We start from the raw sequence: 19128 nt of genomic DNA on the forward strand, positions 1-19128 counted from the left end.
ATGTTTTAGGAAGAAATAAAGCAATCTGTTCACCTTTTCTCCATTATGAATCTAGTTTAAGAGATTTCTCTGATTTATTTCAAACCAAGGAATAAAAATAGAATTAATGTCAGTTTGCCATGAATTGCAGTCTCTGGTATTTTAAAAATGTATAATACTGTGCTGATTACTCTTTGTTTAAAAGGATGGTAATCTGTACATACTATAGCTGTTGGAGCCCCATTCCCACCTGCCAGTTATTTTCTCCCTGTGTCTCTGGACAAGTAGTTTTTCATTATTCTCTTCGTTAAGTTACCTGATGTAAAGACTAAATAATACAGTAGTGCCCACTCTGCAAAAGAAGTGTATTAGTTTTCCTCTCCCTATCTTCTCTGACGTTGCCTTTTAAAGAAAGTTCTGAGCAAAGTTGAAACATTTGAAAGTTCCTACACAATTTTAGTGCCAAACCTGAGGCACTTATGTTAGGAACCCAATAACCTTGCTGAAACACTTACATAGGTTTGCAGATTGTGCTGTGCAAGTGTGCAAGGGGACTCGTACTGTATGTAAAGTTTTCACAAAAGGCAACTGAAAAAATCAGGTTCAAACATATATTTGACAAAATAGATGAATTTTCTTGAAAAGTGTCATGTTTGCTACAAGATGTCTAGGGATCTGAAAGCAAAAATAACGGACATCCTGTTATGGTTAACAGAGACAGACTTCCACAGAAAATAAGTAGGCCTACTTAAGATGTGAATCAAATCTAACCCCTTAGTGGAGCCACCTCTATCTCTCCCTTTGAATTTAGACAAGCTTAGGGTGATGCACGTTCAACTTTGCTAAGGAGCTCTTGCGAATTCTTTTCCATGGGAGGAATTGAAGGGCCATGTAAGAATTAACAACACCCAGATCCCAGACTAATCTAAAGTGTTTTCGTAGTCCCCTCCCAATAAACAACTGGAAAAAAGGTCAAATTTTATTTTTTAATCACCTCCCCTCCTTCTCTCTGCTATTCTTCCTATTTGCAAAGAAGGTGCAAGGATTTGTTAAAGAATCTTGTTTTGAAAACCTTATTTCTGCTACCATCTCTTCACTGATCCTCCCATTACTCCATTCGCTGCGCCCTCCTGGTCAAATCAAGTTATTGGATTTAGAACATTCTTAGAAGTCAGGATGCTACCGATCCAGACTTGGCCTTTTTAAAAAATTGACTACAACTGCAAAATATTTTAATCTTCCGTCTCTGTTAGGTTAGGGATAAAATTTCCCAAATACTATACAGCATTTTTTGAAAGTCATGTCTATTTTAGTTTCATCAAGGAGCCAGTGACCAACTTGGCAAATTGGCAAGTCTGTACTTTGGAGACTGTGATAACAACAGGAGGTGCTGCAGGTGGTTTGGCTAGACTGTAGGAACAAACTTTCAACTGAAGGTATGTTCTAGGAAATGGGATCAGTCTTATTTTGCTGAACTTCAGAATTTTCTAAAAAATGTAAAAGAACCCCATGGTCTCTGAGCAGGTTAAAAGTTCTCGGATATTTATCCTTTTTTAAAACATAGGGAAAAAATAGACACTATTAAAAAATGATTAATGTTCAAAATGCAAGGGAAGCAAAACCTAATACCTAGCAGTAGAGTGAAAGAAGAGTATATCCAAAATAAATAATGAGAAGCAAGTTTAACATTTGGCAGTACTGAAAAGAGTGGATAAAGGTGGGCATTTCTTAATGTGCTCAGAATTATATTTCACGTTTGACCCATGCCCTTCACTGGAATACTGGTGTGTGCCCCTGTTAGGTGCTCTGATATTTCCAAAACTTTCTAAAATGAGATTTTAATGTACCTATGTGTGTTGTTGTTGTTGTTTCACCCCAATAATGGACTATTGAAATTATGTGCAATGCTCAGGTGTTTTTTTGTTTGTTTGTTTCCAATATTACTGCAAGCTAGTACATGCATGAATAATGCAGTTTTATACACCTCTTCCTTCCATCATGAATTCTCCCCATGTGCTAACAAAAGTTTTAGAGAGGTTAGTGACTCAGTTCCAAGGATTAATAGCTGGTATTTCATAATTTAAATCTATGCTGTGACAGGATATTGAACTGTTGTTTCCTATTTGTATTTTCTATGTCAAGTGTGAATCTGCATTGTTTTGTAGAGGGAGAAGCCAGACACAAGTCTAAAGGAGTCAGTTAATGATCTTTATGATTTCAGCTTAGGGATTCATAAATTGCTAGAGAACTTTCCGGTTTAACCAAAAGACTGAAAAATATGTTTTGATTTAAATCTGAGGAACTCATTAACTTCGTTTATGCTTTCTTGTTGAGATGCTGCTGTGTGAAGCATGTCCACAAAGAATTTATTTCAAACTAAGCTTTTCAACAAAAGCTGTAGGAAGAATGTACAAGTATATCCTGTAATTTGCTACATATGTAAAAACATCATTAAATAAAATTAATATCCATTCCAATTCACTAATATGCTTATCATGAAGAGTTTTGGAAAAATGATGTTTTGCAAGGCACATACACAACTTCAATAGCAAATATTAACATTTATTCTATTATTGTTAGAAAACATTAAATATATTTGCTTCAAAAATGAAAGTATATCTTCCAGGAGATCATTGGTTTGAAAAAAGTCCTTGAATGTCCAGTTAGTCATTCCTCAAAAACACTTACTGAGTAATGATAACTCTTCATAATACTGCTAAATTTCACTTACACATAGTCATTGTCAGAAGCCTGTATTTGTTGTATGACTATGTGTCCTCTATTCTCCCCAGCAGTTCACCACGCAAAGGAGATGTATCATAAATTTGTTAGTTCCTGACTCGATGGTGACTATACAATCATTGAATATGCTTTGTGCAGTGAGTTGGCTTGAATTAAGCATTGGTTCTCCTGTATGCAGCTCATATACAGATCATGCCAGGTTTGTCATTTTGACCTTTTCAGCATTAGGTTTACCACACTCTGACTAATATCTAAGGCTCATTCTTGTACTCTGTGGAATTGTCTTACCCAGCTGACATGTTCCATGGAATATTTATGTAACTGGTGTGTTTATTGCCAGCTTGTTCAACAAGCTGCTAGCCAGCAAACTGTAGATCTGTTTTTTTGTTTGTTTGTTTGTTTTTGTTTTGTTTTGTTTTTTGTTTTAATTATTTTTAGGGGAATTCTAGGGAGAATTTTAACACCTGTGCTAGTGTTTATTATGGATCACAGTAAGAAAGGCACTCTGTAAGATATTTGTTAAAATACCTTTTATTAGAGATAACACAAGAGGGAAAAGGGTATAGCACAAATAATCTTAAGCTCCTTCAGATGCTAGAAGCCCCAAGCTGTGCAGCATCAACTAGACCTCTAATCAGGGCACAGTAGGCAGCATGGATTCTGTCTGTGTTGAGGTTCACCAACATTATGGCCTTTAGACCTCTTACAGGATTATTTTAAAGGTAAACATCATGGGTCATTTTTGCTGTCAAGCAAAAGGACATTGATATGACAATATGATATATTTTTTAAGATAAATGCAAGGACATGCAGGTGACACCCTCTCCAGACATTGAATGGTAGCCTGGCCACACTTCTTACATAGCAAATCAAACAGTACTACAGGCAACTCACCCATTCCTTAAGCAAAGTTTGTGGTGTTGACCTGTGCTAGTCTTCAGTACTACCTGAATTCATCTTAAATATGCAATATGAATACCATAACTTTACCCCTAAAAAAAGTTTGAAAAAAAAAGATAAATTGAGTGATTAGATAGGCTGGTTACTTTTAAAATCAGTTTGTACTTAACTGTACATATTTTAGCCATATAGTCCTTTATTAACTCCTCAGTTTAGTAATTAAACTCTTAAAGGTGAGCTACAAACTTCACATTAATGCTACTTTTCCTTCAGGTACCCACTGATGAACTAAAAGCAGCCCTTTTGAGAAAATGTCTTCTAGTACCTCCAGTTTAGAAACCTTGACTTTACTGCAGTAAGTGGCCACTGATGCTACATAGCTGATTTTTTCAACAGGCTGTTCTCGGTTTCTGCATCTCTGTTGTCGAGAGCAACTCAGCACACTGCAGGAGTCCTTCCTTCTCTCTCGTACAGACTGGAGAACCAGGAAAGCCTTCCGCTTGATATGTTTTTATTGTTATGTGTAGCATTAAATTGTAATAAAATCATTAAACTCATTCTGTAAACAACTCCTCTGCTTCAGATAGCTGAGAAAGGCCAGCAGGATTTGAATGTTTTGCAGTGCTCCTATCATTCAATTATAAATTGTCTGAGGGAATAAATATCATCCTGCAAATAAAGAGCAACCCATGAAGTATGACTTACCTGGTCAGCCAGTGGTTCTCCTCTGCTGACCCAAATATATGGGGCAGGATACGAGAAGACTGAAAGGCTGATGGCAGCCGCCCGCTAAGGCTTCACCACCTTCAATTTCCCAACACAAGTTATGGGAACAGAAGGGGAACCTTGGCCATTTCAATTTGCCATGAAGTTTATTACCAAAATTGCTGCTTTCCCCCAAGTATTAGCTGTAAACAACTATGCTTGATATCAGAGAAAGCCTACCAATTTCAGAGAAAAGTACTAATTTCAGTCAATGCCTCTCCTTTGCTAACCCAACAGCTAGCCCTGTGTGAGGCAAGGTCCTGTTGTGGTGCTGTGCTGGCCAGGCCTGTCCCACCACCAGGAGGAGGGCAGCTCTGGGCATCACTGCCTCCCTGGGGACAGGGACAGGCTAAAGCCCAGCCAAGATGTGGGCCTGTTGGTGGATACAGCTCAGCTGGACCCATGGCTGGGCAGTGCAGGGCTGTGAGAAGCTGGTGACTGGCTCTGCTGTGGCATCACTGGGGCAGGGGCTGACAGCCCCAGGGACTGAAATGGGCTCCTGTGGCAGAAACAGGGTGTATGTAGGAAGCACCTTGTGTTTTGGGCAAGAACAGGAAGGACTTGTGGTGTCCCCAGGGACCTGAGGGGCTCCCTGAGCAGCTTTACTGAGCCCAGTAGAACTGCTGAAGGTGATAAAAACATTGCTGGGAGAGTTATGCATGGTCACTGATGTTTGATCAGAGAATATGCTTAATGCTTCAAGTGATTTTGGGGTGGGAAGCAGATCTCCGAGGCTGGAACATCAGTGGTCCTTTCTCTCTCTTTTGGGAGAAAGATCTACAGCTGGAAAGCTTGAGACCTCTGGTGGAAACATGGCCTCTAAACTTTCCAAGCTTGCTGGCAGGCATATGAACAGGTGGAACTGTGGAAACGCTCACAGGTTCCTTTTTCATGCATGTGGGAGTCTAGAAGTCCTTTGATGGTTTGGTTTAAGTCAAGTAGCTGCTGGGCAGGCCTTTGGAGGCACAATTGTCAATAATTTTGTGTTTTTTTTTTTTGTTTTTTTTTTTTTAAAAAGAAACACAATAGCATCTATATATAAAAAAAAAAATAGATAAATATGTGTTATATATATCTTTTTTTTTTTTTTTTTTTTTTTTTTTTTTTTTTTTTGAGGGTTTGAAGCCAAATATCAACTGTTTAATCTCATGGATCAACTGCTTCATTTTATCTCAATGTTTAATCTCAGGAATTCTACTTCAGTCCAATTTGTATTAGCCTTCTTTGGGCTCATGAAGACAAAAGGTCATGTGTAGCCACAGACAGTGGAAGGAGCCAGTGAAGGGTATCTGGGCCAGCTGGCACTGGCCGAGCTGCCATTCCTCAGGGAACCCAGAGCACACACCAAATCAGCTCAGACGCAGGAAACGGGGTTTATTTAACTTGGTTATTTCAGCTCTTGAGTATAGTAATGCAAATGTGAACCTGCTGGGTTTGTAACCTTTTTTTCCCACAGGAATGTAGTTTTTAGTGTCTACAAGTTTTAGTGTCTACATAGCTGAATATATTAGGCTTTTTTTTGTGTGTGCTTTTTTTTTTTTCTTTTTTCTTTTTTTTCTTCTTTTCCTTCTCTGCAAGTTATTTCATGGAAAGGAATTGTTCATATCTCAGGTATAATTTTGTTTATGTGGAATATCTGCACAAAATTCTATGCTGGGAAAGTAAGCTACTGAAAAGCATTCTTCTGGAGAAGCCAAAGAATACTCACTCTGCCTATTAAAAGATCTTCCTACTTAATAGTTGATTATTTTTGTTCTTCAAAAAATGAGAAACCATTTGGTTAAAAATAAGTAAGGAATCTTTCATGGAACCATTGAATTATTAACAGAAACCTTGACTCTAGACTGTTTTGATTGATAAAACTAATTTATCTCTGTCTTCCTGAGATATTTATATCATCTGTCTAAACAGCATGAATCACATTTAAAATTATATCAACTTGTGCCACCTCCAGGGTAACAAACTGAAGCTGATTCAACTGAGTGTTGCTTTCCTTCATTTCATTCTTTCCCAATATCTAATTGATTTTTATTACAGTTGAGTCTGCTCACTTTACAGGGAATTTGGATTGATAGTCAAGAGAGTAATGGCAGTAACCAGCATCATAATTTTTATTATATTTTGTACCTGTACAAAAAGGTGCATGTAGAGGAAAAATACATATTGTCTTTGATTCTTGAAGAATGTGTATGTATACGTAGACACAGCTTTACTTATACTAATTACATTTGCAAAGTAATAAAATACATAGTGCTTTACATATATAAACGTGCAGTTTACATACTCTTCAAGTAAAAGACTGTGAAAGATAATTTGGACTCAGAACACTGTCCAGCATATAGAAGTGCTAAAACAATGCATCAAACTTGCAATGTGTTGCAAAAGGAAACAAAATAGAATTGGAATAGTAACTTTTAGGAAATGTGGAAATGTCTTGCACATTGGTTTTCTTAAATGAAGGCTAAGAAAGATTTCAAAATTTGCCATGAAGTGAACTTCCAAAAAACAAACAAACAAAAAAAACTTTTCAAATTATCTGTAACTTCTTGATCATGAAAAAAAAAAACAAAAAAAAAAAACCATGAATTCCATTTTGTAATTCTGCAAACAATCTAGCAGAACTGCATAAAAGACTATGTTTAAATCAAGAGCTGGGATGAAAATTTTTTATTCACTTCAGTTTTGTTTCTTATTCATGTTATCCTCCCTTTCCCCCACTGGCCATAATATTTTCAAAACCTTGTGCGTTACATTTAAATATATATATGTGTATATATTATTGAATTTTATTGCAATTTAAACATTTTACTTGTAGTATATAATTTGTTGAAAGTGTTCTGATTTACTCTGTCCAGTTCTGGCCTCTGGCTGTAAGAGAGAGTGCTACAAGAGAGTCCAGTGAATGGTTACTAAAGTGATTAAGACTGGGACATCTCTTGTTTGAGGAAAGGATGAGAGAACTGGGATTGCTTAGCATGGAGAAGATGAGGCTCAGGGGCATCTTATCCATGTCTATAAATAACTGAATGGGGAGTGCAAAGGGAATAAAGTCAGGCTCTTCTTGGTGGTGGGCACAAACTGGAGGGCTTGTCTGAACATCAGGAAACACTTGGCTGTGAGTGTAACTGAGCACTGGCACAGGTTGCCCAGGGAGATTGTCCTAGGGCGAGTCTCCCTCTTTGGAGATACTCTGGGCAAGTGGCTATAGGTAGCCCTTCCTGAGCAGACGAATTGGACCAGATGACCTCCAGAGGTCTCTTTCAACATCAACCATTCAGTGATTTTGTGATTCTCCAGTCATGACATACACCAATATCATTTACACCTTATATCAATGGGTATTAAAAACAAGTGTAAAATGTAAAGTGCCAGCATTCCAATTATATCTAGGTGACTATATCCAGTGAAATGGCTATAAAATGAAAATAACTTGCCTTTCCAATAACTAAACTCTACAAATGTTATATGGAGCCTGACACTATTAACTAAAGCATGTTTGTGTTTTATCAGATGGATAATTTAATGTTGACTAAATAGAAATTTAGGTCATAAAATCTAAAATAACTTCTCTAGCTACAATGGAGGAAAGCAGACAGATCTGGACACCCACAATAGCCTCTCCTGATTTACAAGTGTGATGAGCTAAACATCCCCATTAAGGACTGTAGGCTCAAATCCTTCATATTGTTCTATTTTAATATATATTTGCTGAACACTTGGCTTCTGATGTCATGTGTTAGGTTTAAGAAGAAGCAGGTAGATGGAAGTGTAAAAAGGGCTGCGCAACCACATTACCTGACATACAGAGTAGTATGGAGAGAAATTTTAAGAGTACAGGAGACAATCTCACCGATAGCTGTCTCTTACTGTGACTGATTTTCAGTACTTAATGGAGCAGTGAGACAGAAATAAAAATAAAAATAAAAAGATATATATATAAAGTAATGCACCAAGTGAAATTCCTTCCTTGATGTCTTTCAGAAATTATTGTTCCAAGCTTCTGAAATATAGGATTAGGGCAGTATGAAGTAAAAACAACTCATGACCTGCATGTTTAAATAAAGGTTTCCATAGGCTTTACTATTAATTCTAACCCTGGCAACTGAATTGCAATAGATAGTAAAATGGGTTTACAATTTCAAGACTAAATTAAATCGAGAATGATGAGCTCTTCTGACAAAGAAAAATAACTTTAGTCTCAGCAGTGAAGAGTATTCTCTCTCTCTCTTTTTTTTTTTTTTTTTTTTTCTTTCCCACTTTTTGGCCATAATTTAGAGAAATTACGTAAAAGTTCTAATTCTGTAAACAAAGTCTAATACCTTTACCTTCTACCAGAGTTATCTACCAGCACTATATAACTCATTTTGATGTCTAAGATATCCTCCAGAGGGCAACTTTTTGATTTTTTTTTTTTTTTAAATCCCAGTTTAATTTCCTAGTTTAACTCCATTTCTAAGGATGCTAGTACTGTAATAAATAACACTTTTTATCTAATGAGAACTCAGTACTTAAGGATCAAGTACGATGTGGATGTGAACCTTAGGCACTTAAAATATTCTTCTGCGAATAAGACTAACACTTTTCATCTCCTAGTTTATCAATACTACTTTTAAAACAACTTATTTGTACTGGGATTTGATTGGAAGTTTTAAAAACTGATGCATTCACATTGGCTTGAATGATAGAGACCACACCAAAATATTAACTCCTTTTTGAACAAATAAATTATTGGTATTAGTGATATTGCAGACTACATATAATAGAAATATATTTTTATAACTATTTGATTTATAACTTGAAAACTAAACAATGTTAGTGGTCATGCCCTCACATCCACCTCGGGCATATTTTTTATATGTGCTCTGATTGATTTTCTCTTTTTAGTACACTATTAAAAGTTTACTTCTACTAGATGTAACACAATTTATGACATTTTTATTGTTAAAGCACATCTAGTAGTAATTAAATTGAAATTGTTTGTCACCACTTTTTCTTTTACCTCTGAAAATCCATTTCTGATGGACTTCAAAGGGGAGGAGCAGAATGCAATCTCTAAGCAGAGCTGAGAGGCACACTGTGTTACAGATCCAGCATGCTCTTGTCACTGTGACTCAGTCACTCTCACAAGCTGCTGTTCATATCTGTTATTCTAGGCTACTTCAAGTTTTGGACACTCTAAATAAACAGAGAAAATGGCTTAACATAAGAACTTCTATGTTCAAAGTTTCTGGCATTTTTAACAGCCTTTTGGGAATATTTAACTAAAGGTTTGGTTTCTTTTCCTCCCTAAAGCCCTCTGGGCTTACTGTGTACATTTGAAAATCTTTGATGCAGTTCTTATCACGACTGTGGTTTGATGATAAAAGGGCTTCAGTGGCAAAACTGGCTTGAAAAGTTCCACTATCATCAGGCACTATCATCATCTATTTTTTTTTTTTTTTTTTTCTAAATGTAAATCAATCCCCTCAACCAATCTATAGTTTAGCCTCATAAGCAATTGCGTCAGCACAGGGAGAGAAACAAGTCACTGAGAGGGGAAGGAGGAGCCAGTATTTTTGTGAAAACCCCTGCATGGCTGAAACTAATTTCAGTATGGCCAGAATCCCTAGGGTGCAAAAGTCTGTAAGGCAGCTGGGGTTTATTGGAAGTAGCACAACAGAAAGAACCAACATCCTAGGCAAAAAGAGAGATTCATTTGGAGTGTATTGGCATAGGAGAAAAAAAAGTTATGATACCTTATTTTTTAAATTTTATTTTAAATTGTAAAAATTCTGAAAAGGGGAGAGAGATGCATCTGCTGAATGCATAGTTATGGAGATCCCCAAATGCAGCTCAACAGAATAGGCCATATCAGTATTCTTATCCTAGCATAATCAGAAATAATTTCACCAAGTTTACACTGGTGTAAAACAGCAGAATCTGCTTCACTAAATACAGAAAAGAAAGTAATGCAATGAAGAAAGTATTAAAACCATCTTCGTTGTACTGGTCTAAGTTGAAATCAGAGAACAATATTTTATTTTTTTACTTTCCCAAAGTTTTCAAGTCTTACAACTCAATCATCCTTCCTATCTATCATCCAAATTTAAAGAGGGAATCCATAACAAGTTCTTCATATTTCTTCTCCTACTTTAATGAAGTGTTTTTTAGATTTGAAAAGCATTTCATGATTCACTCAGTGGTTGCTGAAAATGAATAATAATGAGTCCAATTCAATTTTCATGCCAGCTGCTGATTTCCTTCTGATGGCTGACTTTATGCCGTAGAAAGAAATCCTTATGCTAAATCTTACCTACCTGTAGGAAATTGATTCCATTACAATGTAAAAATTAAAAGCTGCCCAGAACTGTGTTCTTACACAGAGTAATTGGGCTTTAGTTATTAAAAATAAGTGAAAATGAAGACATCTGAGAGCATTTTAATGTCTGGTTAGACAGCCTGGTTCTTTGTACTCCAATAAGAGACTTCTCTTGAAACAAGAGTTACTAATCTATAACTAATACTGCACAACCACATAAATAAGTATTCTACCAAAGGGACTTATTTAATAACTTGGTCCTTGCAGTTTAACAAGTACATGATTATAGTTTTACAGTTACCCCTAGATAAGGTGTGCTCTTTTCATCTTACAAAGAAAAGGGTGATTGTAGGTGCAAAAGCATGGTAGATAAAAAAAAAAAAAAAAAAAAAAAAAAAAAAAGTTATTTGTTTTGAATGTATTTATTCCCATTAGAAAGTTTAACCAACAGGATGTCACAGATCTTTTAGTCACAGTGAACATTAGTAGGAAATCAAAATATCTAAACTAAAATGGCACAAAGGTGGAGAGAATCTTTTCCAGAGGGAGGCACAGAAATAGCAGTAGTACTGCAGAATGCAATAATTTCTGTAGGAACACAGAAATGGAAGTAATGTTCCAATTCAGTTTCTGGTTTACCCAGTGATCACATAAGATAATTGTTTTCATCAGCTGATTGAGATCAACCTTTAAGTAAGCTGATAGCTATCTCCTTCTCTCTTATCTAAAGTATCTCAGAACATTTAAAACCTGACATAGATTATCGTATAGATAAGTGAAGCAAAACCAAAACCAAAACAAATGAAACCCCCAAAACACCAATGTTTATTTGCACACATACATGTCTTGTGTTGCACCAAACTCCAAAGTCCCACCAGTCTTTGTGTATCCTATTCAATCATTGTATGCTTAACAGTAGTTTAGTGAAGAAAGACATCCACCCTCCAAGGGCTGTCCAGCCCAGACAAGATCTGAGTCACCCTGCAGAAGTGCCTGTCTCTCATGATGTATTACAGAAGGATCCCAGTGAAATCAGGCTTCCAAACTGGTGCCTTGAAGAGACAGAGTTCAGTTCTGGGTTCAGAGCTGTGACAGAGATTTCACCTTTACATCTTACTTTTTTACTAAGTGCTTAAGAGTTTTGTGTCATTGGCAGATGTTGCTAGCCTATTCTGATTTTTTTTTTTATGAATATCATAAAAACATATTTTAAGTTCCAAAACATCCTTTAAAACATAACTGATAATCTTCTCCTATTCTAGTAATACCCTTTGCATCCTAACTTCTTCCGTCCCTTAAACCAAGCTGTGATTCTTTTGCATTTCTGTTGTACGTTACTCAGAATATTTTTTTTTTTCCTAAGTGGTATTGAATTCAATGCATATATTCAGATCATCTATATTTCCTGTGTTCATTTTCTTGAAATATCAGTAATCTTATAAAGAGAGATGCCAGGTTAATTTGACATAATGATAGCCTATTTTGGGATAAAGCTGTTATTCATTATATTCCATTTTTCATTACCTCAATGATCTTCACTGTTTGTTTCAAATCCTTGAAAAGGACATCATGAAGTCAGAGCCACTTGTTTTTTAGTGGCCTAGATCATGTACATTCCTTTTTCTTAAAAGGTTTTTATTATTATTATTATTTTATTTTTCAGACATTTGATTGCCAGCCTGATAGATTCATTAAAAGTCTTTGTTCTTAGGCTGGCCTTTCATGTGCAAGTATTGCAAGTACTCTGGAGCAGAGATATGGGGTCTTGCCCTCCTGGTCTAGACACTTCCTTAAAAACAATTTTATGTCTTTGTTTTGTTCTCGTCTTCGATGAGTAATTTTCATTTCCACAGTCTGTATCATTAGCCACACTGCATTTGCTAATGTAGTCAACATCCCCATATTAATTTTGTTTTGGACTGTCTGTAAATTATCTGTAATCTTAACTGCTCTTTGCTGCTTGGTGAAGTCACTCTTTTTTTTTTTTTCTTTCTTTTTTTTTTTTTTTTTCTGTTTTCTTTTTATTTGAATGATGAAAGTACACTTTAGTACTTGCAATTTTGCAAGATCTGACCCTGCCTAACATTTTCCGTTCTCACTTTCTCCATATATTTTCTGACATCAGACAGTTTTCCTTGCATATTAGTTTCATTTTCCACCCTATGAGCTCTCTGTATGCTCCAGATAGACTCTCTGAGGTGATTGCTCATCTAGTTAGAGATTGAGTCCTTTATTATGAAAGGTTTTTCCACATGTTTGAAGCTGAAATTTTTACAGCCCACAGTCACAGATGTTTTCTTAAAATAATTCTAGAACTTCCTGTAGTCTTCGCTATTTCTCTCTCTCTCTCTTTTTTTTTTTTTTTTAATGTGAATTTCTGATTTATTTATGCTAAACTTTTATTTATGTTACACTGATTTTTTAAAAATGGAGTTCATGTCAGTTGCCTTGAAACATGCCTCTCTTGATCAACTATTTCATATCATAAGGTCTTATAGCTCACTTTTCCTGTGTGTGACATATCCTCTGATACCTAGGGCTTGCACTTTATACCCTTTTTTTCACCTCACAGCTTTCACAGGATGCTTTACTCCTTTTTTTTTTTTTTTTTTTTTTTTTTTTTTTTTTTTTTTTACTATTTCATAGCATTATTTGCTTTCTAATTAAAACAGAAATGAGACAGAATGTATTCAACACAAACCTCTCTGAAGTGAATCTGAAACTATTAGAAACCTTTTGTACCCTTTCTAATTTTCTTACAGCCTATGGAATACTTGGCTGACAGTTCATCACATCACATCACATCACATCACATCACATCACATCACTTTTTTTTGTCATGAGAAAGAACCCTGTGGTTGGTGCATGCTGATGTAGGAAATAGGCAAGAGGATTACTGTGGCCACTCACTTGCATGTGTACTGCATTATCCACGTGACAGGAAAGGTGTAAGGAATAATAAGTAGGTTTATTGCCTTCTACACTTATAGTCCTCTCACCCAATTTTTTTGAGTAAAATATTGTCATTGCTTGACAATTCAAAAAAACTTATCCAATGGGCAAAATTTGGATATTTTAAGGGGGCAATCAAGGTGACAATCATTAATACAATCTCACAAATTCATATTAGTTAAATTCCTTATTGTTTTCAGTAACATGCAAGAGTTTATCTTCCATTATTTCACTCAGTTTAATTTCATGATTATTTTTTTAATATATTTTTATCAAATAAAGCCAAACTCCACTCTGTATAACTATTCTTATGGAAGTTTTATATTTATTTTCTTTAAGTGGGCTGTATAAATGTGATTTTTTTTTCCTTTATGCATCATGTATTATTACCGAATATCTAACAGAGATGTTATTGCTGCTGAACCAACAGTACTAACCAGATGTGGCTTCTGCCTTGCCCTATCTTTTAGGCTTGGGAACAGGAAAATCAGTCCTCCTATAATTAGAGCTTTTTTTTTTTTTTTTTTTTTTTTTTTTTTTTCCTTTCATCAGCAGACATCAAACTGTTGAATCACAAGAGTGTCTAAAATGGAAAATCCAAAGTCACTGTGATAAGTAATCCTTGAAAAGAAGTAAAATATAGGGAGATAGTTATGTCTAGTTTTTTTCAGCTACCTGAGGATTAATCTCCGTTTTCCAGAATGGCTTATGCTACTGCCTGTCAGTGAAGCAGAGTAGGTTTTTATTATATATTTTATATCCTACTCCTTTTTCTTCTCCTTTACCACCAGGGAGTTATTCAGCATTTTTTAACAAGGTGGCAGTTTCTGTTTTAAAACAAGAACTAACATGATTCTCTCAGTTGTTTTTGAACCAGCTTTTTGAACCAGTTTTTTTTTTTTTTTTTTTTTTTTTTTTTTTTTTTTTTTTTCCAGCTATTGATTTGTATTTGTCTTAGGACCACCTTAGAATGCAAACAAAATTTTACTGAGCAACAAAAGATACTTCTCTTTCACTTTAAAATATTCTATTTACAATAGCTATTTACATTTCTTCTTATTGGCAGCAGGCTGGCCTTGTATTTTCATGTAGCTGACTCTTAACTGCTGGCAACAGATGCATTTAAAATAGACTCTGATAAGGTTCTGGTTTTGAGATGTAGTTATTGGAAGAGAATCTTCTGTTAAGTAGATATGCTTTCAAATGGTGTTTATTTTAAAATGGAATATTCTATTTTAAAGGATTTTGCAGATGTATTTACATTTACAACACACAATTGTAAAGGAATGCTAAAGGATTAACTGAGAGAAAATTGCACCTAGAATTTCATGTGAAATGTAATATGTAATATGTGACATATGTAGTGTAAATTGTTGCACTGTCTATGTATTGGTGTATTTTTAAAGAAAACTAAACAATTTAGTTTTAGAAAATTTAATCTTTCTTTACTCTTAATTCTTCATGTTATTACATATATTACACATTTTAAGCAATGTATTATTCAGTTGTTTGAAGGACATGATACCACTGAGCAGCTGCATTGGTTCTTTAAGACACTTCACACTTAACAAATAATTGTAAGTAAATATAGTCCTGTAAGTAGTAAAACATGCTAATTTCCCAATATTATGGAAATACTTAAAGGTAAAACTCAGTTTTGTAGCACCAGCCAAGTAGAGTCTAAGTGGGTGGGAGAGGGCTGGAGGAATCAGTAGCCAGAGGAGGCTTCAGAAGACAGATTTGCACCTTTCAGTGCGACGGGAAGCTGGAACTGCTGCTGCATGAGGGAGTTACTGTAGCTGGCCCTCCATTCACTTTTTCAGGATTTATGCCATTATAGCTAATTTCCGTGTCTTCAGTTTCTGGCTGTTCTTTGCATACAGCTGGCCAAAGAGGTGAATAGAATCTCTGCACTTCCAGTTATATTGTGTTAATTAGTTAACAGTCGAGAAATATGGGAATGAGAAGAGGTGGAAGTAATAAGAAAACCAGTTGTTCCCACAAGATGTTTTAGTTCTATGTTCCATCATAAATGTTTTTTTTGTAGATCTATCAAAATGACATATATTAGAGTTCAAAGTCACGGTGATTTCAGATGTCTCTATATATTTAAGAACATATTTATTCATTGCTATTTATAAATGCACATGAATGATGATAAGTGAATCTGTTAATGATATTCATTTAAATCTATAATTGATGGAATCTATTTTAAAAAAAATGGATCAGAAAAATATAACTTTCTGAATGAGAAAAAAGGACTTGACACACTCTTTACTTACACTGCTAGGCCATGGGAAGTGTGACTGTGGGAAGTGCAAATGTGATGAAGGCTGGTATGGTGAAGCTTGTCAGTATCCAACTTCTTGCAATCTTACACGGAAGAAAAGCAATGAAATGTGTAAGAATTCTCAAGATATCATCTGTTCTGGTGCAGGTAAGACGTCTTTTGTTGGTTTTGATGGCTTAAGAAGTTCTCTCTGTGTTATCTTGTGTATCATTGTATTTTATTTTCTCACTAAGAATTTTATAGAGTGTGTTTCAAGAGACTGAGAAATAACTGTATAAATACTAAAATGCTTGATTTTCCTTTAGGCCCATTCCTGTGCACATGATGTGCAATGATTCAGAATGCTTACTTTAGTAGTCTAGTTTATCCATAGCTGATTCAGGTTGATGAAACCGCAGTTATGTCATGAATTCTGCCTATCAAAAGGTTGTTATAATGGCATTAAAATAGAATGTGACTTGTGTGTATATATCAGTAGCATGCAGAGATAATATTTGCAAATACTTTTTCAGGATGTTTATACACTATACAATTTTTTGAGACACTTTTGAGCTTATAATGGGTTTACATGGCAGGGTTTTCATAGTGGGGGCTGCAGGGATGGCCTCTGTGAGAAAAGCCTGGCAGCTGCCCCATGTCAGATAAAAGCCAGCTCTGGATGGCCCCAAAGGGACCTGCTGAGGGCTAGATCTGAGCTGAGTGATGCTGGCTGGGCCTCTAGGAGAGCAAATTTAAGAAAGGGAAAAAACTGCTGTGCAATTGTGACTGGAAGAGAAGAGTGAGAAGCAGCTGTCCTGCCCCCAAGGTGAGTGCAGCAGGAGGGCAGGAGGTGCTCCAGGCATGCAGCACAAGTTCCCCTGTGGCCTGTGGAGAGGCCCCTGGTGAAGCAGGCTGTCTCCTTCCAGCCCATGGGTCCCACACGGAGCAGATCTCCACACTGCAGCCCCCCCATGGGTGGAGGAGCCCCCGGTGGAGCAGGTGGATGTGGCTGCAGGTGGAGGAAGCTGCGGCCCATGGAGAGCCCCCGCAGGAGCAGGCCCTGGGCCGGAGCTGCAGCCCATGGAGAGGAGCCCACGCAGGAGCAGGGAGTCTGGGGGGAGCTGCCACCCACCCGTGGGGGACCCATGCTGGAGCAGTTTGCTCCTGGGGGATGGACCCCATGGTACCGAGCCATGTGGGAGCCGTTCTTGAAGAGCTGCAGCCTGTAGGAGGGACCCCACGTGGAGCAGGGGCAGAGAGTGACCATGAAGGAGTGGCAGAGATGAAGCATGGCAGCCCCCATTTCCTATCACTCTACAGTGCTTGGTAGGAGGAAGTTGAAGAATCAGGAGTGAAGCGAAGCCTGGGAAGAAGTGGGGGATGGGGAGAATGTGTTTTTATTTATTTCTCACTACTGTACTCTGTTATTAATTGGCAATAAATTAAATTAATCTTCCACAATCCAAGTTTGTTTTGCCTTTAACTCTAATTGGTGAGTGATCTTTCTGTCCTTATCTCAACCCATAAGCTTTTTCATAGCATTTTTCCCCCCATCACACTGAGGACGGGGGAAAAAGGGAGAAAGAGTAGCTGGATGGGCTAGCCAGGGTAGACCCACTACAGAGCTGTGATGATGATTATTGAAAAAATACTGTAGAAGATCTGCTGAACCATTTTGTAGAGCTTAGGGATATGGTTTAGTGGGGACTGTTAGTGTTAGGTCTGAGGTTGGACTCGATGATCTTGAGGTGTCTTCCAACCTAGAAAATTCTGTGATTCTGTGATTCTGTGACAGGGTACTTCATCTTCACTTTTCTGATCTTGTGGCTCTCTTTGCTGTCATTCTTTAATTTTACAACTGATGCTAACTTAAATACAAAGTCCTTTCCTTGTAAAAATCAGAGGGTAAAGAGATGGCCTTTTAGAAGACTCCACTGCATCGTAGTAAATTTTTGAAAGGCATTGGCTGCCTAATAATCAAGGTTTGAGACCAGAAACTGCCTTCCATTTTTTCCAGACTATTGCAACAATCTCCCAGTGAGAGAATTTTTTAAGAACCCGACTTCTGCTAACTATTGTTGACCTTTAATTTCTGACTAGGTCCATACATTTGCATACAACTAAATTTCTCACAGGATGGTTGCTGATGTGCCTGGCATGAGAAAAAAATCAATAATTTATGGGACTCGGTACAGAGAAGCTAGTCTCTCACAATAAGAAGTGAGAGCAATTTAACTTAAAATTCTAGGCATACTGAGTAAATGATGCTTGTTATTTATGACAGTGATGTAGGTTATATGAAAATCATGATTGTTTGGCTAAGATATAAGAAAAAAATAAATGAGAAACTAACTCAGAAATACGCACGGTAAGTTGCGATCAAAGCAGTTAAGCAAGAATGCTAAGACTTTTTTTCTCTGTCTTTTCTTGGCTAGAAGTAGCCTCAGTCTGTTTATCGCTCAGTCTTCACAAGAAAAACAATGCAGATGAGTAATGACTAAAAGTGGCTAAAAGGGGAGCGTCTGTGAGCTCAAGAGAAAAATAAGAGCTTTTGGTTCTGCTGGTATTAAACAGGACAAGACTACCAATGAGACTGGCTAGGGAGCTTGGGGTGACCTAGAGGGGCTGTAACCATACGTATTTCTTTTTTGTCTTCATGGGATTGCCTTTCAATCTCCTGCTAACTTTGCCTTTGGTGTCTGAGCTCTGTTTTTTAATTGCTGTTGAAGGATGGCAAGGGATGACATGAGTTGTTGCAAGAACAATCCTTCACTATCACACAGCTCACCATTTATTGCAATTCCTGGCATGAACCAGTCAATATCAATCTTAAATTTAACTTTTCTGATCCAACTATTCCTAATCATTTGTCAGACTGAGTGGGGCATCCTACCTAAATGTAGATCGATTCCCTTTCTAGTCAATGTGGAGAAATGGATACTTTAAGACTGTCTGACCTCCTTTGGTGCCCAACCTATGAATCATTTGATCTTTATCTCCTTTCATGTTTGTGAATTATCTCTTAAGAAGACAGTTTTATCAAGTTGTTATTTGTTTTTATTTCCAAGTAACTATAATAAATAATACTAGTTCTGGAGCTTTCTTATATTATCAGTTATGTTATTATTTTATTATTTTAGCTCTTACAAATGTTTTTGGCTTTTTTAGATTAGGCATGTACATCATGGAGCCTGATTATTCTTCTCTTTGGATAGATACTATG

At 36.5% G+C, this 19128-nt stretch overlaps 1 protein-coding gene across 1 annotated transcript in view; it reads left to right on the plus strand.

Annotated features, from left to right (window-relative positions):
- ITGBL1 (integrin subunit beta like 1) overlaps window positions 1-19128 on the plus strand; it is a 147154-nt gene that overhangs the window by 43195 nt on the left and 84831 nt on the right. The window contains exon 3 of the mRNA XM_084506777.1: window positions 15927-16073. Within this exon, the coding sequence (XP_084362903.1) occupies window positions 15927-16073 (147 nt within the window). The remainder of the gene's footprint in view (window positions 1-15926; window positions 16074-19128) is intronic.

Source organism: Aythya ferina, assembly GCF_964211825.1.
Source record: "Aythya ferina genome assembly, chromosome: 1".
NCBI lineage: Eukaryota > Metazoa > Chordata > Aves > Anseriformes > Anatidae > Aythya > Aythya ferina.